The 23,475-nt window shown below is 39.3% G+C and overlaps 3 protein-coding genes across 6 annotated transcripts in view; 2 read left to right on the top strand and 1 right to left on the bottom strand.

Annotated features, from left to right (window-relative positions):
* TMEFF1 (transmembrane protein with EGF like and two follistatin like domains 1) overlaps nt 1-1,264 on the top strand; it is a 116,987-nt gene extending 115,723 nt beyond the window's left edge. Inside the window, exon 10 of the mRNA XM_027886856.1 lies at nt 44-1,264. Coding sequence (XP_027742657.1) covers nt 44-128 — 85 coding nt within the window. The 3' untranslated portion in view covers nt 129-1,264. The remainder of the gene's footprint in view (nt 1-43) is intronic.
* A 120-nt stretch (nt 1,265-1,384) lies between these two features.
* Nucleotides 1,385-17,781, top strand: CAVIN4 (caveolae associated protein 4). The gene is made up of 2 exons (XM_027886857.1): nt 1,385-2,193; nt 15,420-17,781. Exons 1-2 carry the CDS (start codon nt 1,783-1,785, stop codon nt 16,083-16,085), a joined length of 1,077 nt encoding a protein of 358 aa, XP_027742658.1. The 5' UTR covers nt 1,385-1,782; the 3' UTR covers nt 16,086-17,781.
* A 1,297-nt stretch (nt 17,782-19,078) lies between these two features.
* Nucleotides 19,079-23,475, bottom strand: part of LOC114058971 (dynein heavy chain 5, axonemal-like) — a 157,743-nt gene continuing 153,346 nt past the window's right edge. For all 4 annotated transcript variants that reach the window (XM_027886895.1, XM_027886897.1, XM_027886898.1 and 1 more), the window contains 2 exons: nt 20,950-21,171; nt 19,079-20,071 (listed from right to left, as the gene is read on the bottom strand). In XM_027886895.1, coding sequence (XP_027742696.1) covers nt 19,853-20,071; nt 20,950-21,171 — 441 coding nt within the window. In that variant the 3' untranslated portion in view covers nt 19,079-19,852. The remainder of the gene's footprint in view (nt 20,072-20,949; nt 21,172-23,475) is intronic.

The raw sequence follows: 23,475 nt of genomic DNA, 5'->3' as shown, positions 1-23,475 counted from the left end.
AATCAGCCCTCCTTTTTTATTTCGTTCTCTTTTTTTTTAACAGAAAATGCCCCAAAAACAATAGAGGACGTCGGCAGAAGCAAAACCTAGGCCATTTTACTTCAGATACATCATCCAGAATGGTTTAACTTAGTGCTTTTTATACCTACATTGACCATGTGATGTACATTTTTATTATATCTTTTTTTAAAGAATGGAAATATTTATTTCAGAGGCCTTATTTTTGAACATTTTTAGTGTAACAATGTTGGTCTGTATTCTGAAAGCATCAGCTCTAACAGCTATGGACTGTTTTAGTATCTTTACTTTTATGTTTTTGAATACAGTAGTTCATTTTCTGTGTCTGTGTCACATGGTTATATAATAGACTTGTGCTTTATCCATGGAATGTAATATTTTTGGGAACACAGATTTATTCCAACAATGGTTGTAGACTTAAAAAAACCCCAACAAACCAACAAAAAAAGTCCACATTACCTAACAAACAAGGCATGAACTAAAGGTAAAAATGTTTACAGCTTACTTTTCTTATGAGGAACTAGAAAACACTGTGTTTAAATACCGTAGATATTTAAATGTTTTTGGAAGTTAGTAACTGATTTTTTAGACACTGCCTATCGCATGAACTGTGAAGCTGTGTGCTGTGTGTAGTTGTAACATATTTATAAAGTGTGTGGGCTGGGTCTAAGCACTGCCATCTTCATAAATAATTCCAACAATTTATTTTTAAAGAGGAAAATTATAAATTTCATAATTTGGGAAGTTACCTGGTAGAACAGATGGCGCAGGTCCAAAAGAAGTAGGTCTTGGTAGATTTAGGTACTGTAAAAATTGGTGTTGAGTAATTGAACACAAACAATTGGAATAAAGCCTACTTTATCACTGTTAAAAACTGTTTTAATACTTCTTAAACTTTTTTAAAGAAAATACATGTTTTAACACCTACAATACGGATTGTATAGTGTTTGTGATTAAAATAAAAAAATAAAAGTAAATGAATTACTAGTGCTCTTGTATAGAGTATTTTCAAGAGCTAAAGAAGTCCATCCAAATTAGTCTGCTGGTCATAGTTATATTAATAGACTGTTAGTTGTCGTTTGAAAGATCCCAAGATAAAGTGTGAATAGGATGTGTTCAGCTGTTTTAACACGTAGTTTAGGCTTTCAGAATTTTGCATGTAGGATTTAATAATTTGTTCAATAAAAAAAAAAATGCTTTCAACATTTTGAACTGGAAAAGCATGTCACAATACAACCTTTTCACTTATTGCCTCTGGTTTAGTGTGTTTATTTGTTACCCCACGGGGTAATTGCAGCAAGCTGAAGACCTGAATTTGTTTTGCTGGAAAAAAACAGCTGTGCTAATTTTCCTGACTGCTTTTTGAATTCCCTCAGAGGAAAGCACTCCAGTAACATGAAACAAGAGTAGATCTTTAAAAATATGCAAGTTTGCTTTCCTGCTTAATTAGCAAGTTACTTAACTTTCCTGGATTAACACTAATAACCTCATCAGTACGGAAGCGTGACCCTTTAAACGTATGTTCCTTTCCAGATATTGCTTCCTAATTTTAGGGGTTTCATGTTGCTGAAAGTATCTGAACAATCATGTGTGGATATTTTGTAGTCAGAAGTATTTGACCAAGCTCCAGGAGCGGCGTTTCACGCCCTACTTTGAACATCGCCGGAGCCAGCTGTCACTGTGGCTCCCTGCAACAGCGCCAGACTCACTCTGGCAGGATCACCGAAACTTCGCCTCCCTCCAACCTGGCTGAAGGCAGGCAAAATGGATCGCCGTGAAAACACCTCAGAGGCTGACAGAACACACCAAAATCGTCTCTCCAGTGTCACTGAGGAGGAAGAAGAACAAGATGCAGCTTACACGATTGTGACAGTCCTGGACAAAGTGGCCAACATTGTTGACAGCGTTCAGGCCAGCCAGAAAAGGATAGAGGAGAAGCACAGGGAGATGGAAAACGCCATCAAGACCATACAGATTGACATTTTAAAGCTTGCCCAGGCTCATGGCAATACTGGCTTCATGGTGAACAAGTTACTGCAGAAAACCAGCAAAGTCAGCTCCACCATGAAGGAGGTGCGGGCGCGTGTGGAGAGGCAGAGCACCAGCGTGCGGAAGGTGAAAGCAAAGCAAGAGGAGATGCTGAACAAAAACAAATTCCGGGTCGTAATTTATCAGGTAACCACAAAACTTTTTTCTTGTAGTACTGTTGCTTTGCCACCTCCTTGGTAGCTGCTAGTGGGTGTTGGTTAACGCACCAAGAGATGCAGCCTGTCCAACATAAGAGTTATTTTGTGCTTTCTTTAACATTGAGCTGTGCTCCTCAATGTCTTTCAGCACAAACCTACTGATGGCAGTACACAGGGTCTATTATTAGTGTTGGTAGGTTTCTGAGCCAGTGGTGTAAGATTAACTGCAGATCAGCAAGGACTATTTGCTGCCTTTCCGAAAGGTAATATGAGGCAGGCCCTGTAAATCTTGTCATACAAACCATGCCTGACATTCATCTCTGTAATTTTTTTCACCGTATTAGGTAGAAGTGCAAATAGCAAAAGTGTTTTCAGTCTCCTTGGAATACAGACTTTTCTAACACTAATTTCAAAATATGGTTTGTTTAACTTGCAGCATTGCTCAGGCTCTCCTACTGCTGACAAATTGGGGCTTTTTGCATTTACTCAGTGTATAACAGTATATGCACAAACTGAAGCTCAGACCCACAAACCTTTCATGACAAAAAATACTTCTTTACATGCTCTGCTTTAGAAATGTTTTAACACAGCACTGCTCTTCCAATCGTATCAGGCAATGAAATGTATTTTCTTTCACTGACCTTATTCTAGGATGTTCACTGTTCTTACAAACTTCACTTGAAGAGAAGTTTCAAGAGAAGTTTCATGAAACAGTGTGGTCTGGCTTGCATCCATACAAACAGTGCAGGCAGTTCATGGGGTCTTGTCAGAGAGTGCTGTGAAACCCACTTGTTTGATGGTCTGATCCTGCATTTGCTGGAACTTCCCAGTTACCCAGGTCAATAGAAAGTACATGTTTAATCTTTTGCCAGAAGCATAGTTGCTCCTTTTTTTGCCAGCGAGTCACCAAAACTTCTTTCAAATAAGTTGTATTCCTCATTAAGTATTCTTGAAAATACCACACCTTGTGAGTAACACAATGCACCCCCATCGCTCAGCTTTACACCCTGCTCTTGCATCTGTTTGTACATAAATAACATCATTTGCCGTGAATGGAGCCCTGTGTTTCACAGAGTATATTCACCACCATGTATGGCTGACAAATTCTTCTGCATAATCTAGCTTTCTTAACTTCTTCATTTTCTACTACTGGGAAAAAAAATAGCTGAAAAAAAATAGCTAAAAAAAAAAGAGAAAAAGCTGAAGGCAGGAAATATTACCTCTCTAATGTTATGTTAGTACCACATACAGCCAAATTATGCCTCTCAGATTTTCTGGCTGAAGGACTTACTGTGGATGTTCAGCAGAAAGTATAGGCCCAATATGACCTATTGTTACAATTATTGCAAACTACATCATCATGATGGAATAGAAAACAGGCACTTCCACTTTTTCCTTGCAAATCATTTCCCATCTGAAGGTAATAAATATCTCTTGACTCCTCTGGTTAATGGCATAATGCCATTTCATTGATGGGCCTTTACTATAATGGCTGCAGCAGAATCAATGCTTTGAAAGTATTTGTTCTTAAAACAGTATTCATTATGTAAAGTAAATTTTTCTGCTAGCAAGACATGAGTTATGTAAAAATGTAGTAAAATATGGTGAAAATGGATTTATATGCTGCTATAAAGAACAGCTATTGGTGTTTTCAGATACTTGATACAAAAGGTGGCTCTCACAATATGTGCTTTCTCTAAGAATCACCTTCTGTGGAGTTTCTGAGCTCTCTGCTGGTTTTGCTCGACAAGAATGACCTGCACCCTATTCTGTATTTAATTCTTAGTTGATACTTTTCAGGAAGGGAACCAGCATTTTTTATTGTTCTCTTTCAAGCTTCCTCTTCCTACTGTAGCTGAGAACTGCCAGTGAGAATATGAACAACTCCCTCTTTAACTTCCATTCCTTTTATAAGGTAGATTGAAAAGTCTTTTCCCACTTGCACAGAGGAGGGACAGATATGTTGATTCGTCTAGGATCTGACCTTTAACACTTTCCTGGAGGAGGATAACTGCATCATTCCACAAAAACTGTAATATGCTAGGTAATCAAGAGTCTATTGAAGCTTTTAAGGCACAGGTGCCCTTAGGAAAGTCTCTTTTACTCAAGTGCAGTGTTTTTCACACTGTTGATTTATACCATTGTAGGCATACTGCTGCAGTGCCAAGACCTGAATGACTGAAGCTTGGCTACGATGAGTGGGAGTCTGTTAATAGCCACAGAATCAGCATGCTCCTTTCACTATATGTTACAAATGGATGTAACCAAGATGTTTACTCTGTGGTTGTGATTGACAGCTCTTCTGTAGTGAGATTTTTTTCTGGTGAACTATTTGGGACATTGTGATGAGGGCAGTGACCTGTGTGTAGCTGGTATTAAATGCCTACATGAGTGAGTGCATGTGGGTTTTAGTTTTAACTTTTACTGGAACATCGGCATATGAGGAAAAAGGAAACACCAATTAAATACTAAAGATTTTCTTTCAAGTGGATAGCTTTGATCTTATCATTGATAGAAGGAGTAGGCAGGTTGAAAAGGATCACTGGCTGAAAGAGATTGTTCCAAGAGACCTCAGCAATGATGAAAAGAGCTGGCAATATCCTCACATTAAAAAGAGACAAAGTGATCATCCGAGAGCAGAATGATTAGGGAATTGAGCACATTCATTTTTAGAAAGCCATGTGGTTGAGGAAAAGATATGGTAGCAGGCAGCTCTTCTCCCCAGGCTGGCTGCATGATTAAAAATGCCAGGTTACTTCAGACTTTCTAGTGAGGTCTTTGACCCTGGACTGCTGTGTGCCCTGAGACTAAAATAGGAAATACAAAGGATGTTTTAGGTTGTACAGGTCACTGCTCACTTCTGTTCAGGTTAGTCTGAATAACCAGCTGTGAGAGCTATCATTTCTCTGCAGTCAAAGAGCATTTAACAATTTAAATGATTCTGACTAAATTATTCCGAAAATAAAAGAGTTTTTTGTTTTTTGTTTTTTTTTTTTTAATACTGAAAGAACTTGTTTCGTTTGCTTTTCTGCATGTTCTGCAAGTCCCTCTTTGAATGGGAGTGTGCAGACACCAGAAAGTCCATGTTACAGTTACTGGAATTTTTCTATTTCTACTTCACATAAGCACTTTAACAAATTCCTACGAAGGGACAGATGCATTTCTTTCACTCACTGCTGTCTGATGTTTAAAATTAGTGGACATGTCAGAAAACAAGTATTTATTGACTGGCCTACACAATTATGCTACACCTGATTTGTTTGCCCTACAATTGCTTCACCACCCGCATGGGGAAAGGCTCGCAGAAATATCCTTCAACATGCTGCTGATCTTATGCGTATATAAATTAAAATATAAGTGTCCTCTCCTGGCCAGTGTCATTCTGTAGCATAATGACTAGGACAGTAAAAATGGTGAAATCAAGGTGGGGGAAAATAATCTAGAAACCTGAAGTGGAAGCACTTCCATCTGAAGGAGCAGTTAGAAATCAGGGTATCAGGAGCTCAGGAGATAAAGGTGCTGAGAGATCAGGCTCATGAAATTGCTGTCCATCGGCACAGAGTTTTAATTACAGCTATTCTGAGCTAAGCCTGTGAGAGTAACCATGACAGGAAAGGCAGCAAATATAACATTTCTATTTAGAAACAGACAAAGGAAATCATGTGAACCATTGCCATTAATCCGGTACCGTTTGGACATGAGAATGGCAGGCTCAGAAGGGCTCTACAGAACAGTATGCTTAGTAGCATGAAGTTAAATAGCTCACCAAGGGCAGATTGTGCTAGGTAGTTCATATTTGATAATTTTTCTGTTCTGCAGAAACATGAGAGACCTTATCCTTTCTCATATTTATGTACCTGGTATTTTACCTCATAACAGATAATCTGGAAAAACAACAGGTAACAGTGGATTGTGTTGAAACTGGAAGTGAGGCTTGTGATGAGTTTCTGAAGGTGTATGTGTTTCTGAAACCATTTTTGTTAACTGTGTAATGTTTTCATTAAAAATCTCGGTACAGAAAAGGTATAATGCTCAAAATTAGAAGCTGTCAGTTCATAGAAAGAAATATAGACACGAAACCAAATTATCTTTACAGCTATAATAGTGCTAATTTGAGTGTACACGGTGCCAATTCCTGTACTTTTAGTAGAAGCCCCTTTTAGTTTGTGTTATGAAGCCCCATGGTTTGGAAGGGACAGAAAATGGTGTGTTAGTTTCTCATAAAATGATGGAGACCCCACTTGATGGCTCTTCAAAAAGCTAAATGTGGGCATAAAAGGCTTCAGGCCAGATGTTTCCAGAACTGGTAGAAATGCCCAGTGCCCTAGCCCAGAATGCCTCAGAGCCTGGCTGGACTAGTACGTACAGCTCTGATCATCCCTCTTGAAATAAAATTGTGTTCAAACTGAAGAGGTTTCAAAAACAGCTCCCAGGAATGGGATCAGAGGAATGGGAAGCCTGGTAAATAAGAGAAGACCAGGAGGTCCTATCTTGCTTTAGTCCATCAAGACAAGAGGCTAAGTGAGGTTGTGGCTGTCATTTATACATACCTTTGGGCACAGATGAGGAGTCCAGTAAAGAGAAATGGCAAAATGATGAAATGGGTGAAAATTGTCCATGAGTCAGATCTGAAACCAGAAATGCATTTCTCCAGCCCTGGAGACATCAGGATCTGGACAAAGCCTTCTTCTAGAACCCATGGGGAGAGAAAAAACCTTAAATTGCTGATAAAGTGGAGCCTGAAAACTTAATTGGAAGAAAACGGTGTAGGTTGACTACCTGTGGCAGCAGAGCACTGGCTTCAGCAGCCCAGTGACACAGGGCCTTTGTTGGAGTCTTGTAGCAGAAACGTTATAAATTTTTTTACAGCTGGAACAGGTAATTGCTTTTGCTGAGAATAAAATAAACCCAACACTTTGTGACACAACCTCTCTTGCAGGAGCCTTTGTTTGCAGTGTTGGGCCCAGTGCTTCAGTCCAAGGTGCAGAGCTAGCCCCATGCTGTGCAGCAGCCACTTGGGGAGAGGCAGGGCCAGCCCTGAGGTACTGGACACAGCCAAGAAGATAATAAATTACCTGTACTTTTTAGAAAAAACATCAAAAGTTTTCAACCAGCTAAAGAAAAACTGTTTTTCCAGTGACGTTTGCAAGGCATAGGGAGAAAGGGGAAAAAAAAAAAAAAAAAAAAAGGGGGGGGGCTATTTCTGTGTTCCTAAAATGAAATAGGTTGCATATTTCACAGCAGATTGTAGCAGATTTTAAACTTGACTTTACACTGTTTGATCTGGTGTCCCCAGACCCGTTCTATTGCAATGATCCTCACAGGTGCACAGGCTGTCATCTTCACAGGGCTGCCATTGATTTTTCTCCACCTGTTAGCATTGAGTAGTGGAAACAACTGATCTTAATTTACATTTGCACTGGATGCAGCTGTTCAGGGCTTTGCTTGTGGTTGCCCTGCAAACCAGCAGAAGGGCGTCCTGTGTTGTGCCTCTTCTCTATGGTCCTAGAGACAGCTTGGAACACCTTACCACCAGGAGCTGTGGCTTGCTGCTGTGGGCATGTGTGTATCTTGAAATGGAATCCTGTAACCACTTAGGCTAGAAAAGACCTCTAAAGATCACCAAATCCAGCCATTTGGCAATAGCCTTCATTCCTGAGGCCCAGATTCAGGAAAGGACTTGACTGGGGACATGCAGATGGGGATTCATTCTCAGCACTACTGAAGACAGCTGCACCTTGCAGTTATTCCTATAGTACAGAAATAAAGTTGATCAAAACAGCACTGGCACAGACATGAGGAATATGTGAAGTCACTAACAGCAAGTTGAGGATTTGGGACAGGAGTCATCTTCCTGGGCATTCAACATTATTAATGCAAATGTTTGTGTATTTGGTCTCCAGACTCCCTTCAAGCAAGCAGAGAGAAGTGTCTGGAGCCTGATTTACTCGACCTGTTGTAGATGTCTACTGGATACAGTTTCTATATTATAACTATCTGTTCCCTCTGTTTAGTTGTTCAGAAATGAGTTCGTATGGAGGCACAGTTGCTTGGGCAGACAAGTTCAGCACCTCTTGATGACTGACTGGCTTTCACCTGTACTTGAGAGCACTTCCCTGGTCTAGCTGACTTGTGGGAGCAGCCGCCTTGTGATGAAGGAATGAATCAAAACATTAACAAATGTACTTTTTTGTCCTATCACACCTTGGGATGCTTTTTCTACTTCACTGACAACAGGCTTCCAGACAAATTGGAAGTGAGAAATTTCATCGGTTTGACTTCAAACCTGCAGACTGACCTGCAGAGCTATTCCCTGGTCTAGCACCATAAAACAATAGCAAAGCAAGGGAAGTGTGAAGCTTTTGTTTTCCCCTGGAGCTGCAGTTGTCCTTTTTATGCAGCATGTGGTGGCCTGAAGCCAAGGGCTTCTCCAGCTGATGTGGTGTAACTGTGTACTGCTCACTCATTGACTGCAGCGAGCTACAGACAACCATAGTGAGACAATGAGCAGGGTTTCTTTGAAGTCATTGTACGCTGATGGTTGAATTAATGAATTTCTATCAGAATTTAAATAAGAGGGATGTGTATTAGACTTCACAGAAGAGAAATAAGTGGGGCTGACTGTTCTGGCTGGGCTACTTTTCCATTATGTAAAAATAATTCTAAAAGCAAGAAATAGCACTTGGTCATAAAGTCTTACACGTTGAAGTGTTTATTCTCCATCTACTTTACTTGATAAAACTCCTTAGGTGGCTTTTTAAAATAATCCTATTTCTCTCTCAAGCAGCTTTTTGGCCTGATGGCAGAGATTCTAAAATGACATGTTTGCAGAAGAAATGAAGGGATCACTTGAGATTTATAAAGCTTCATTCTTAACTGTTAGAATATGAGTAAAAGTACTGAATGATTTGTAATTGGTTATTCATCAGTGGTTTCATATTGATTTAGAGCACAATTTCAAGGAGATGTTTTAGGGATTTACCTTGGCTACCGGTTTGAATAAAAAATCATTCAACATGCAGATTTCCAAGACTTTTTTAAACACTGTGGCAGTGCAGTTTCCTGCCCATAAACTGCCCATCATTTGCATCACCAGTTGTCATAGGCACGGCAGTGGTGCCAGACCAGGCATTGGGTGGCCTTTGACCATTTTGCTGCTTTGTGCTCTGCTTCAGAATTGTCAGGTGATCACCAGTTAGTCCCATCTGTGCTTACGTTAATCATCACCTGCACCTTCCCTGTCACACATCCCAAGGCTGAAAGATACTTGCTCTGACCTTTTCCCTGTGCCACACAACGACTCCAAGGTATGGAGTTTCATCAGTCTCTGCTCCCTACTTATGCTGTGAGCAGTTTTGTTAGGATCATTTTGAACCTTGATTTTATATATGCATATATACAATATATTATTTTATATATATATATTATTTTATATTTATATAAATTGAATTATTTATTTGGCCATTCTGGCTTTCTCTGCTATTTTATTTTTTTTTTTTTTTACTTTAGAAAGCTTTTTTTCTGCTAAAGTGTTGGTTGAAATTAAATAATAGTTGAGAGCTGGTAACAGTTGCCTTTATTTAAGCTGGTTAGAGTTACACTTTGAAGCTATTTGAAAAGAGAGCGCAAAAGCAGTTTATAGCATTTCTAGCAAATATTTGCCTGTAAGACAATGTATTACCTTTTTCTTTTTCTCCTTGCCAACTTTGGAAGCCCAGTCTGGGCTTTGAAATACACACCTAAAATACATGTGCCAAAACCCACGAAAGGACAAGGGAAGTAAAGCTCTTGAACTGGCTACATCCATTAAAATGCCCTCATATTCCATTTTTTTTTATTTTAAAATGGCAAAATTATTACTGAAATTATCATTAAAAGTCTTAATGTACCTAAGTATTTTTGTACAGTGACATTATGTCACTGCTTCGTCTAGCAAATCAAGTGAACTCTAAAATAGCGACACATATTTTCTTTAGGAAAATAAGAGTACTGCTGCTATTAATTATTAATCCCATCTGTGCTTCCAAAGAGCAGAAATTTAAATAAGAAGGTTATGAGGGAATCTTTTCAACAACGCTTTTTCCTTTTCCTAGCATCACTGTCCTCACTGAAGGCATGATATTTCCAACAGCCCCCTTTGGTTTATTTGCTCCTTGGAGTAGCAGTAAGAGTGAAAGGTGCTATTACAGCTGACCTGATCTTTGCCAGGACACCACTGCTGCAAAATACCTGAGACATTGCTAAACAATTTGCTCTGCCATTTCCCCTCTTTCCCTGCCCAGAGATGAGAAGAGCCTGACTGTGCAGGCAGGGTTATCAAGCAGACACATTTCGAGACAGTCTCTTTTCCCCTGCATGTTTCAATTATCTGAGCATCACCACCTCAAGAGTCTCATAGGGGCACTGCCACATATAAGGTTATTTACCTACTGATTTTAAGGTTTCTGGGAGGTGAAAAAGTCAGCACTATGCACTTTATGCAGTTTAAAGGGCAGGTGCATTAGCTTTCCTTCATAATGGCTTGCTATATCCTATGGGAAAAAATCCTACTGCTGTGGTACCTTCCTTGAGATCAGAAGACACCAGCAGTCAGTGCCCTGTTCCATGGGTGCAGAGCAGCCAGAATTTTGGCATCCAGTGAAAAGCTTGATGAGTAAAAGGAGTGTGATAAGGACACAGGCTATGTCCCCTTAAAAATTTTCTAATTGTGAATTAAATTGAAATGAGAGCAGAGGGTGAAAATGTCAGTGATGGACATTTGTTGGGAACCCGGTGTTTGAAACATCTGGATTTCAATATTCTCTGTCCCTGGAGCCATCCATTCAAATCAGTGCCATGCTGGTCTTTTTCACCAAAGCTGAGATTTACTCATATGTTTACTTTGTATTCAGCCAGGCCTCTAAAAGCTCAGACTTCTTTGCCTGGGCATATTTGAGAGGTTAAATACTCAAAAATAGGAAAAACCATGTTTCAGGTTTAAGGTGCTTTCTTAGCACACTTACTGTGCCAGGGGCATCACAACTACTCCTGAATTGCACAGTTGTTCAGTTATGATGTTATACTTGTAAATTTTGTCTCTTAAAGTTGTTTCTTAAGCAGTGGATCTAGCTACCCTTACAGCTTTGCTGCCTCTGTATCTCTCCCCCTGTTCAGCTGATCTGCAAAGGTCTCCAGAATTTTCCCGTATCATTCAACCAATACTTTCAATCCCTCCTTTGTTACCCCAGAATCTGAAGTCTTTCTCCTTTCAGAATTCATTTCCTTCTACACACATGCATTTCAACAATACCCTACCTAATCTGACTCCTTTCTCCCCTATCCCCTTCCACTTTGATTCGTAACACACACCTTCTCTTCTCAGCACTCTTGTCCTCTGCTGAAGACATCAAGTCCAGATCTACAAACAAGGTACCTGAACCATGGCATTTTTGCTCAGGACAGACATCACCTGAAGGGACAAACAGATTGACACAAAACACAGCCAGCTTTGCAGAAGGGATCTCATTTCTTTGTGTTTGAACTCCATTCTCAAACTGGTGTAAAGTGCCCAAATGTTTCTGTGTTAGTGGAAATGTTAAGAAGGTGGGAGATGCATAATGTATGTTACACTCCTTGTAAAAAACAAGACAACATCCAAATTAACCACTCACAGGATGGACATACCAACTTTTTTCTGGGAAAGAAGGAAAAAAAAAAATTTTTTTTTAAAAGGTCCAGGTCTGTTTTCAATGTGTTGAGTGGAGGATAACTTATAAGGAGATTATGGCCAATGAGCAATTATCGCAAATGGCCACACCAGGACCAGTGTGAGCACTCTCTGCAGATGCTCCATCTAGGAGGAGGGGTGAAAGGGAAGGGGAATGCTCAGTTTCTACAGATTTATGTTCTGATTCTGGCCTGTGCATGTCTGTGGTATTTGCTGGTAGGCAAGGCAAGCAGAGCACATCATATATATTAATCACCCATGTGACTGCATGCTTCTTTGTTCAAGAAATCACGTTAAAAATAACTGAATATTTGGTATCATCTTTTACTGTGAGATAATCTCCTGTCCTCATTTTACATCCTCCCTTAGATCCCATGAGGTGGCAGTGGCAGATACGAGTCCTTCCTAGCAGAATGCTCAAGCAGATTTTTAACTAAAAGCTTGCCAGCAGCATCGTCAATGGCTTAACTCCCTTCTCACCCTCCCCTAAGATCGGACTGCTCTGTCCTACTGTTTCGAGTCCCATCTGCTTTCCAGACAAAGAGAAAGCTGTCACCCCATTTAGGGCTTTGTTCTGTGCTGCTGAAATCAGTAGGTGTTTGGTCTTTGGTTTTAGTGAGGCTATAAAGGAGCTATATGCTGTGACTGCATCTGTTTCCCACCTGGTACTAAAACTTCTTGTTCCTGCTTTAGGAAGGATGAGCTCCTCTCTTCGCTCTGCCCTACTGATGTCTAGTGATTAAAAGAAATGGGTAGGAGCAGGAGAGAGAAAGGAAGCAAATGAGAAAGTTCACCTACTGAGCCTAAATCACTGTATTTGTATTCTGATACCATTCTGATAGCATGCTACAGAGGTTCACTAATACTTTCCACTTTGGTAACATACATCAAGAAATCTTGAAAGAAGGTAGAAACTCACACTAATTTTTTGCCTTGCTACATTTGACTCCAAGATGTGTGCAGAAACCAAGGAAAAGGATAAAATCCAAGTTTTAGCAAAGATCATTTGGAGACTCTGTAGAAGAATTACAGTTTTTCTCAGGATCTGCGGCTCTAGTTTCTGTCTCTTATCTACAAGACTTTCATCCCACATGTTATTGCTCCTAACTTTTAATTCTAACATGTCTATGAGAAAGTTAAAGCACTCTTTTCTTTAGCTAATAGACTAGAAGTAAATACAATAATAAAGGTAAATACAATAGAAATCTGGCAATTGCCAAAAAGTACAGGCAAATCTGTTCTTCTTCCACATGAAGACAGCTTAAATATTGTGTAGAAAATCGTCTGCCTTCCCTCCTTTTAAAAAGTAATCTTCATATGAAAGGCATACTCCTCTCACCATATTGTATTCATCTCTGTATTTACTGAAATTTCAGAATAGTCATTCTGGAAACATTTTTGTTACCATTTTAGCTGAAGGACTGAGCTATAATTTAAAAACTTTGAGGAATTATTACCCAGCTGTGTTTTAGTTAATTTTCAGAAAAGAAGGGATTATGTTTATATATAGAAGTCTTTATATAATTAATGTTAATTTGCACGTTAATGAAGATGATTATTAGCAAAGCATTGTAGTTTTGTTCCTGCTGATTTTGACAGATGAGTTGAGTAACATTCTGCTGCAATCAGTGTAACATAATTTGTCCCTATTTTTTCTATGCATTAACAACTATTTTACTAGAGGGATTTTATTGAAGCCAAGGCATGATGACAGACTCCTAAGTAGGCTTTATCTGTCAAATAGCTCAATGTATGTTATTTTATGTATTACTAGTACTCTGTAAAATAACATGACTCACCACTATATGAGTCACTGGGAAAAGTGACAGACATCTTTTTGGCTGGAAGTAAGTTCACAGCAAAATATTCAGTAAGCCTGACTTGCTGTTCATGGGTTCACAACTTCTGATGTCTTTCCTTTTGTCTCCATTAGAATGATAATACTATGGGTAGAGTCCTGACACCGTTATGCCTCAGAAATCAGCTGAAGTAGTTACTAGTAATGGGAAACATATTAGAGAAGTTTTATATAGCTGTTGTGCCTGTCAGTACCCCAGAGTTCTGCTCACCCTGGGAAAAGAGCACACACACATAAACATCTTTTAGGGAAGAAGAGGGTGGCATCATCCATCTCATGCACCTCCTGCAAGTTATGATTATTCTACTCTGCATACACTAGTACTTCTAGATAGAAGTAATTCACTGACACTGAGCCACAAATCTGTATTCTCCATGTAGAAAGCAGTCTTCAGATCAGGGAAACAACAGTATTGGGAGATTCTCCCTATTCAGATAAATCCTTCATTGTCATAAGCTTTTCTCACTTTTTTTTTCTTTTTTTTTTATGTTCTTAACAACAAAGTGAATTTTGGTAATTTCTTTGTTTACTGTGGACAGCTTTTGGAAATCTGTGTCTTTGAGATTTGAGCAGCTAGTAATTTTTCTTTGGAGACGCTGCATGAATTCCTAGTGCTAAGATATCTAGGATAGTCACCACTTCCAAGCATGTAGCTGATACACATTGGATGAATAATACAAATATGTATATATGTCCCTGTATATGCTCAGGGAGGTGGTGCAGTCACCGTCCCTGGAGGTATTTAAGAAGAGATTGAATGTGGCACTTAGTGCCATGGTCTAGTAGACTAGGTGGTGTTATGTCAAAGGCTGGACTCGATGATCTCGGAGATCTTTTCCAACGTGGTTGATTCTGTGATTCTGTGATTCTGTAATTCTGCATGCTCGTACAGACCACCAAACTCACCACAGGAGACAGAGGTGCTTGCTCGGGGTTATCATATGTTTCCAGATGGAATAAATCAAGCTCACGTCAGCAATGGTGCAGGTGCTGAGGGAATTGTACGGAACAGGGTTTACTGAATAACACCTTGTTCCTTTACTGACTTTGTCCCCTTGTGGAGCCAGCACATGTAAGTTAACATGTTGGAGTTCATTCCCTTCTGGGCAGCAGCAGAAATGTTTGCTAAGCTCCAAACAGTAAAAGAATGGACAATTGTCTTGGTAACAGTAGAGGACTGAAGCTACTGGTATCATTGAGGCACTTGTTTGGAGAATGTACAGCTGACACAAGCACAAGAGCCTCTTTTGCCTACAGGATGTCTGCTGTTATTGGTGAGGAATAATGGATCTAGGCCCAATCCCAGAGAAGCATATAAGCTCCAAAAAATAAATGAACTATAAAAGTCTGCTCTGAAAACCATTAGAGGCCAGTACTCATAGGACCATTACATTCATTAATTTCAGGTAGAACCACAGTGAAAAGAAATCTTTAATCAGGCATATAATGTCTCTACAGAACTTGGCAAAGGCTTTTTGCCATTTGTATTCTGCATAGATCAAGTACAATGGTACAAGCATACCTTACTATATTACAAGATTATATCTCGGTTAGCACTAACTAACTGCAAGCCAACCAAAAAAAAAATGCATGAATCACCATCTTTTTGAAATACACTTGCTAGAAGATGACTCTCTGCTTTCATTCACAGGAGGAAACCGAGTGTCCTTCGTCTCTCTCTGTTATCAAAGAGATGACAGCAGGTGAAACTCTAGAGGATGATTTTTTCCCACCTGATGATCTGTCTTCTGATGAAGAATATTATATCGAAGAAAGCAAAGCAACCAAGTTCAAGAAATCAGGCATGAGGCGCATTGATGATATCAAAAAGGCATTTTCAAGGGAAAATATCCAAAAGACAAGACAAAATTTTGGCAAGAAGGTAAACAGGCTTCAAACTAGGATAGTGACCCCTGAGAGGAGAGAGAGGATCAGGCAGTCAGGAGAGAGACTGAAACAATCTGGGATAAGGATGAAGAAAACCATTTCACAAGCTGCCCCAACAAAGGAGATGTTCAAGATCCATAAAAAAAATAAAGAACGAACAGGAGCCGAAGGTGAGGAGGGGATCCAGGAAGCCGGTGTACACATTGCCTCTGAGCTCGCAGCAGCAGAGCCCTTCACTGAAGAAATCTCTTACACAGAAGTGATCACTAAGGTAAAGAAAGACAAGAATAATGCAACAAAAGGTGCTTCCCAGTCAACTGAAATAGGAGTGACTCTCCCAGAAGTTGTCTTTAAGCAGGAAAGAAAAGAAGGAGGAGGAGGAGGAGGTGACGATGGTGTCCCTTTGCTAGACTTAAAGCAATCAGCATAAGGAAAGCAAACACACCATACTGTCCTTACTGAACAAGAGAGAACACAGTATGTACTCACTAAGCTTTTGAAAAATGTGTGAATTCGTGTTATATCACAAAATGTGTTGGTGTTGTTCTATCATTTACACAGATGTCTGTAGTGTTGTCTTCCTGACAAGAGTCAAGCCATGCAAACTGAATGAAGGGGCTCCCCCTCTGTCTTGGTTTGTGCCGATAGCCATCATTAACCCAAATGGAACTCGCAATGTCAAAGGGAGATGGAAATCTGCTGCATTTTCAAGATTGATTTAGCAGTCACTTTACAGCCTAGTCACATTCATCCTTTTATTTACAACTGTATAAAATTTATTTTCGTTATCTTATACCAACTCACCTAATCAGAAAACAGTAGCAAAGCTATTATTTTGTAGAAGTATTATGGAAAATGTCATTTAGCTATACAAATATTATCATTAAAGGGCCCTCACAGAAACGGCAGAGGATATTCCTGCTTTATCCAAGGTGTGACAAAATGGGGCAGGAATAATAAGGTTTAGAGTACATTCTCTTTCTTCTTAGTGGAAAAGAAAAGCTCCTGAAATGACTACAAGTTATTTCCAGAGTTCTGGAACAGGAAAGTCCAGTGTAAGTAAACAGTGCATTTTCTGCTCTTATGGAGAAAGAATAAAAAATAAGAAGAAATATTAAAAATGGAATAGCAGGAGAAAAAAAGAATGAGATAATATGTTCATATTTTAGAAAGATGAGATTGTGAGAAAGGCAATGGTATGAAGCAGTGAAAGTGGAATAAGATGAATGCATGGGTTCTGGATAAATAGAGAGAAAAATGAGAATATTGTAACCAAAGTTTCCTTGAGTTCTTTTAAAAAACAACTATCATTCTATACATAGGATGATAGGGCTTATGTGCAAAACTGACCAGACAAGGGAATTTTTTTTGTTTTCCACTCTCTGTGCTTTTTCAGAGCTTCACTGCAATTAAAATGTATTCTACAAAGTCACAGATGTACAGGGCCAATCCATAACCCAATTCTTTTTTCCTATCATCATCATTATCGACGAGCCACAGCCTCAGGGATTATGAGACAGACACCCTTTGGAGTATGGAATGCTGTTTATTTGCAACACTCCGGAGCCAGTGCCCTGACATCAGATATGTTTGTAAACATGACTGTACACTGATATGGGGCGCAGGACTGTATTGCTCTCTTCATTCTTAAATGGAGTTGCCTTCAAAGCACTTATCTAAAGCAATGTTGGTTATTACTCTCTGTGTGAAACTTGTACAATACTGCCAAAAGCTGTATGATTGTATTTAATATCTCGGATTCATTTTAACAGCAGAGCATAACTTGGTTATCTATATACATTGTTTGAGGACTCCCAACTAATTGTTCATCTATAATTTAAATATAATTAGTTTGATTTCAAGTATTCTGCCTGACAGTTCTTTCATTTAGTCTTGTGTACATCCCATTTGAAGTGAAACAGCTTTAGCAATAGTAACTAGGGAACACTGGTTGGGGAAGGTCAATATTATACTATGTCAGTGACATTTCAAATCAATGTTGTCAGATTGGGAGCAGCCACTCCACTGAATGGAAGAGCAGGATAGGGCAAGATAGGGAGTCAGGAAGAGGAAGACATTTCTTTCAACAGTAAATTGTACATCTCTGCTCTCCTGTAATTACATGCTTATAGAATAGATTGGTGGTTTTGTTTGGTGTGTTTTTACTAGCTACAGGAAGTCTTTCTGGAACCAAGTGACTTTATGTTCTTCTCCCAGTTCCATATAAAACTGTAGCTATCTGCAGTGAAATACTGATTTGTGTTGTTCTTCAGGAATATGTCCTGCATTCTGTTCTGCAAGATTTGGCATTTTCCTAAACTGACAAACAAGGTTTAGTTATGGAAATAAAAATGTTGGAGTTCAAGTAAGTTATTTCCTTGCACTTTTATGCAGCAGAACACTAAGTGCTAGAACATAATTGCCTATAGATTTTCTTTATATAGCATTTAGTGTTCTCATTTTACTTGACAAAGAAAGGAAGTGATGCAGTTTCCAATAAAAGTTACTTTACTCCATATCCCCTCATACAGGTAGGGGATGGGGAGAACTCTATGGTTTTTAACCTCAGTTTCTGTGTAGCAGTACAGCCTTTTGCTGCTTAGTCTCCATCTTTTTCCTAATTTCCAAGATCAGTGATTGTGAAGCCAAATCCTTCAGCCTTCTCAGAAACAAAATTCTCAATGAAATTTTTTGACATACATCTGTATTGCCAGGGAGGCCTGGTGTATATTTTTTTTGAACAGTTGGTGTCACTTGGAAAGATAATCTTGCCGGCACTGTTGCTCCTGGCTCAGTTGAAGAAAGGCACCCTGTTCCTGTCTGCTCTGTTTTCCAAGAAGAAAGCTGGCACTTTCCACTTATCTGTGGGTGGGAGTGTGAATATCAAACTTCCTCATGGAAAGAGCCTTGTAATTGCTAACTGCAGAATAAAACTGGTTATGGGAAGGGGTTAACTACTTTCTGAAAGGAAACCCAGGTGTTTATACAAAAACTGATAGTGTTTACAAGGAGACAAAAAATTATTAACAAAGCACCGACTGCAAGCCCTTTTTTCATAACATCCAACAGCAATTTCTTTTGCTTTGAATTTGCGCTATGAAAAAAACCAAACACAATTTCTGCCAATAGCTGTCTGTCTATTAAAAGAGAAGTAGCAATCACCCTTCAGTTACAGAGCAATGGTGGTTAACACAAAAATAACTTCAACCATTTCAGGTGAACCTATTCCCAAAAATGGCCTGTGTGTCGGGTTTTTTTTTTTTTGTTTGTTTGTTTGTTTTTTTTTTGTTTTGTTTTGTTTTGTTTTGTTTTGTTTTTACCTAAACTGATACAAAATTTAGAATAAAAAACAGATAAGAGGTTTGAGTTTTTAGGATTCAGGCAGTAATGCAAATGAAATGAATGCTAAATAGAGCCGAACTGGTGTTCAGATGTGTTTATTGAGAAAAGTTTCAAGACCTTTTTCCCACTAATAATGGGGGGTGTGCTCAGTTTCCTTATAAGGGGATACAGGTTTAGAAATTAGTTAATATGTGCAAAGGCCACTACTTGTGCAAAGATAAACATGCCTGTTCATACAAGTTCTATGATCCTTTACATAAACAAGTGACTGTTTAAGAAAATGGTAGTATCCATTAATAAAATCACCCAGTAAGTTTACAAATGCAAAATCAAAGGAACTGTGCATTGGAATATATGCAGATAAACATAAAGTTTTACCATATGTTTAATTCTCTTGTCATTACAGATTTAATAATGCTATGGATGATAAGGTTTTAACTACAAAATTGAACTTAAAAATTATTGTATTATATTATGAAAAAATCTTGTTTTAGGAAGAGAGAAGATCTACAGAAGAACTACTATAAATGTTCGAGTATTTGTCACTATAACGTTTTCATAGTGAATCCATTATGAGCAAGTTAGTTGCTTATATTCTCACTCGCTTTATGACAGTTGCCAAATTTTACACCTGCAAATGTTTTCCCTCTGATAATCCCCGGATAAATAGATTTAGTATTTTTGCTGTGAATAGAGTAAACTGATCTATGTGCAGTTAACATAATCTCTCTACATCATTTGTTAATTCCCACACCCTTATGAGAAGGTAGCCACCGCTTTGACAATATCAACGCAAGTCCTACTGGCTGCAGCTAAATCTTACTAGCTTGGTTTTTTTTCAGCAGCTATCTGTCCCTATTTTGTACTGCAGAGCAGTGCAACCCCCCTTAAAGTCCAGTGATCAGGATTCTGCACTGTTTTCAGATACAAAGAGAAAATGTATGTCAGATCTGTTCTCCGAGGCTTTTTGTAGACAGGGCAGGAGTACACATTTCCTTGCTGCTTCTTTGGGTCATTTAGTGCTGTTGTGCTAACAGCATACACGTGGACCACAGGAAGACTTGTGAACAGCACCTGAGAATGTTGGAAGAGACACAGGGCTCAGCTTTAGAGAAGCAGGACAGTGAACCTGAATCTAAGCACTAGAACTAGACTCAGTAAAGGCCTTCAGCAAAAGCACCAGTAACTTAGCAGAGGTACATGCAAGAACAAAAGTCCTGCACTTGCTACTACATTGATTCTAAGCCTGTAGCAGCTCAGGGACAAGAGACATCAGGAAGCCTGATGGAAGGAAAGGAAAGCATCATAAACCTGGAAAACTGCATGCCATGGAAGTAGATGGAAAAATGACAGTGTGGTTCTATGAGGGAGAGCAACCATTGCCTTTTTCCCCATCCTTTGCTCCAGTTTTCCCTGAGCAGTGACCACAGCATCTAATCTTTATGCCATAGCTAGATTTTAAATCTGCTTAGTTACATCTGCAAAATATAACTCCATGCACGGATAACTGAGCATTAGCTCAGAACTAATACTCTTCCTCATGTTAAGAAACAAACACCAGGGATTTCTAATCAACCAAACACTGACCTCCATAGCAAACCCAGGCCAAGTTTTGATAAGGTCCCACTGAGTCAGTCAAAAGAAGACTGACTAAAGGTTGCACCATTTTATTCAAACATAACTGTGCTTCTAGGGCCCCTGAAGCCAAGAAGCCCAGCATCTGGTCTGCTTTAGTTCAATGCATCCTAAATTCATTTTCTGACAGAAGTCTTTTTGTTTGCTTCTTGTTTGCTTCTAGTGGGTAAACACTCTGACCTCTTCCCAGCCCTGCTAGTGTTTTACCCTCTTAAAACCTGTTGTGGAACCACCGCTGCAGGCACTCAACATACTTCCTGGTGTTCTCTGAGCACACTGTATTATTCTACAGTCAGTCATACTCACTTGATCCTTACCTTTGGTGGTGACTCAATCAGCTTACTGTTCCTGCGGTCCCAACCTGCCCCTTCGAGGTAAAGGCCATAAATGTAAACCCCGCCAATGTCAGCAGGAGGAGGGCCAACAACATCCTCTTTCATCATCTTGGTCACTTCATTGCGTAAAACAACACTGTCGAGTGCCCACCCTTTTGCTAAATTCATGCGAGTTGTCTCTTGCCTCATAGCCGTTAGGAATCCCTAAGGGGACACAGAGGAATACAACATAGAGGGGTATTTTAAAAAGCCTTTTGAATTTAACATTTCCAACTTTTTTTTTTCCTGTAGAAGTGACATCAGCTGCATAAAACCTCGTCCCACCAAATCTCATGTACATATAAACTAAATTCATTAGTGTAAATTCAATGCTCTCCTACACTTTCCCAGTACCATGCATTCTTACATAAGTGGTGTGCACATGCTGGTCCTAAGAAGCCACCAAGTTGGCTTATTTAACATATCAGAAGCTGCCTGTATAACTCATCTCACATGCCTATTTTACAACCAACCAGATGGAGAGAGGTTTGCAAAGCTGCCAAGTTAATGTGTTCTGAGAGGTTCCAGATACAGGTAATTTTTAATTTCTGTAACACTGGCTATATTACTCACCTTTTCTTAACCAACACTGTAAAAATGCTTTTCAGTCAACAAGTAATGAAGCATTTTATAGAATACTAAGGAAGTATGAATTAGAATCATGAAATTAAATACTGAAATGCCTCTGACACTTTGCTCAGTGAAAAGTCTTTATATACTACTATACCATACTATTTCAGACAACAGAAAGATAAACCCAGAGCACTTCAGCAGCACAGAATGAAATTTAACTCTCTTCTAAAGAGCTCCAAACTCTTGATATGTTTACAAGCTATCAAAAGACAAGCCAGGCTGAAGATGCTTGTTAGATTCTCTGATACAGTTGTCCATATGCACACACACTGCTGTAAATAGGAAGAGCCTTAGTCACAGATGGGAGGGTAGACTGCTTTGCTCTTCCAGTGGTCACACTGTAGATGTGCATCTTGTTTGTGGAAACTCATCTGTGTAGCCAAGAGATGAATGAATAAAACACAAAATTGAATATGCAAGAGCAATGGAAAGAACAACGAGGAAAGAATAATTTTCACGACAGGATTCAGAACAGGGAATGAAAGCATCTAGAGACACCGAAGGGGGGGATAGAGAGCCACATGAGGAACGCAGAGAGGTGGGAATTAGAAAGCCAACAGCACAACTAGGAAGAAATTAGGAGCAATGAGGGAATTGAACAAGTTTTTTATTTTTCTTCAATATTCATGCTGCGGGATGCTGATCCTCTGTTGAGCTACTATTAGGGGCAAATGAATGGAATGAATGAAGCCAGGTGTGGAAACACGGGCTATTAGCTACTGAATGCAGGGGCCAATATCTGGCTGCTAGGGCTAAAATGCTTGTTGCATGTGCTAAACTTGGTAGCCACGCAATACCCTTTAAGTTGTGAGAATGTGAGAAGACTTACATGAACTCTGATGTTTCTGTTGACTGACATTGGTTGCTTCTCGTTAATATAATCCCAGAGACCGCAGGACAAGTGTTTTAAAGAGGTTTTGCGATTGCACAGATAATTGTAATTGCAGTTGAAGTAGCTGAGAACTCTGAAGTGTAGCTAAGGGAACAGGATTAAAGGCCAAGTTCTTCTATCAGAAATGCCATTAAATGGAAGCAGAATCCTTGTAGTAATTTGTGAAATTTTAATTTGTAGAAACATGCTAGAACCAATAGTTTAAAATACATGAAGTGTTCACTGCCAGAAGGACCCAGAGGGCTACTGCATCCCAGATAAACTGAAATATTAAAGAAAGAAGAGCCTGAAGAGGACAGGACAGAGCAATGACTGTATTAAGGGAATCAGTTCAAAGACACCATGGAAACACTAGAAAAAAAGTAAGCTCAGAGCTGTGAGTTGTCTTCAGGGATAAGGTTTAGATAGCAGATTATTCCTACAGAGATGGCAGGACCTATATGCTGTCTACAGTGGGACTTTTAATGCTTATCTGCTCATTTGAATGAATCCTAGACAGTGTTTAAATACTACAGCTGTGAGCTGGAGGCCCAGCTGGGTGTCCCAGAGAAGGTGAATGGTACAACAAAGAGCAAGAGAGTATCAAGTGGCTTGAGGTGTCACTGTACAGCTGAGGGCTTGACTCACCCCAAAACCCTCTGTCAGGGACATAATGGACCACTTATCATGACATTTGTTTTGATTTCTGGTAATCCTTGCCTTTTTTTTTTTTTTTCTTTTTTTTTAATCTATATATAGGACAAGTGACAGCCACTAGATACAGAGATGCAAACAAGGAAACAATAAAGCAGTGTCAGCCACAATATGGAAATTGGAAGGTAGAAATGAGATATGCCTAGTGTCAAGTTTTTTCATGAAAAAATCCAGTAACATCAGATTAACTTCCATGAGGGAGGGAAATTCATGGCACTTCTTGTTTTGTTCACCCCAGTTATCTTGACCCA

The sequence above is a fragment of the Empidonax traillii genome, unplaced genomic scaffold (assembly GCF_003031625.1).
Source record: "Empidonax traillii isolate 1590-97213 ecotype Southwest subspecies unplaced genomic scaffold, ASM303162v1 scaffold196:size3368384, whole genome shotgun sequence".
In the NCBI taxonomy this organism is placed as follows: Eukaryota; Metazoa; Chordata; class Aves; order Passeriformes; family Tyrannidae; genus Empidonax; species Empidonax traillii.
Note: the sequence above shows the minus strand (reverse complement) of the source record. Positions and strands in the feature narration are given on the sequence as shown.

Excerpts from the sequence above, each read along its gene's own strand:
- CAVIN4 (XM_027886857.1), top strand. The coding sequence starts at position 1,783 with ATGGATCGCCGTGAAAACACCTCAGAGGCTGACAGAACACACCAAAAT. Across the intron at positions 2,194-15,419 it reads TCCGGGTCGTAATTTATCAG|GAGGAAACCGAGTGTCCTTC; the intron begins GTAACCACAAAA and ends TTTCATTCACAG.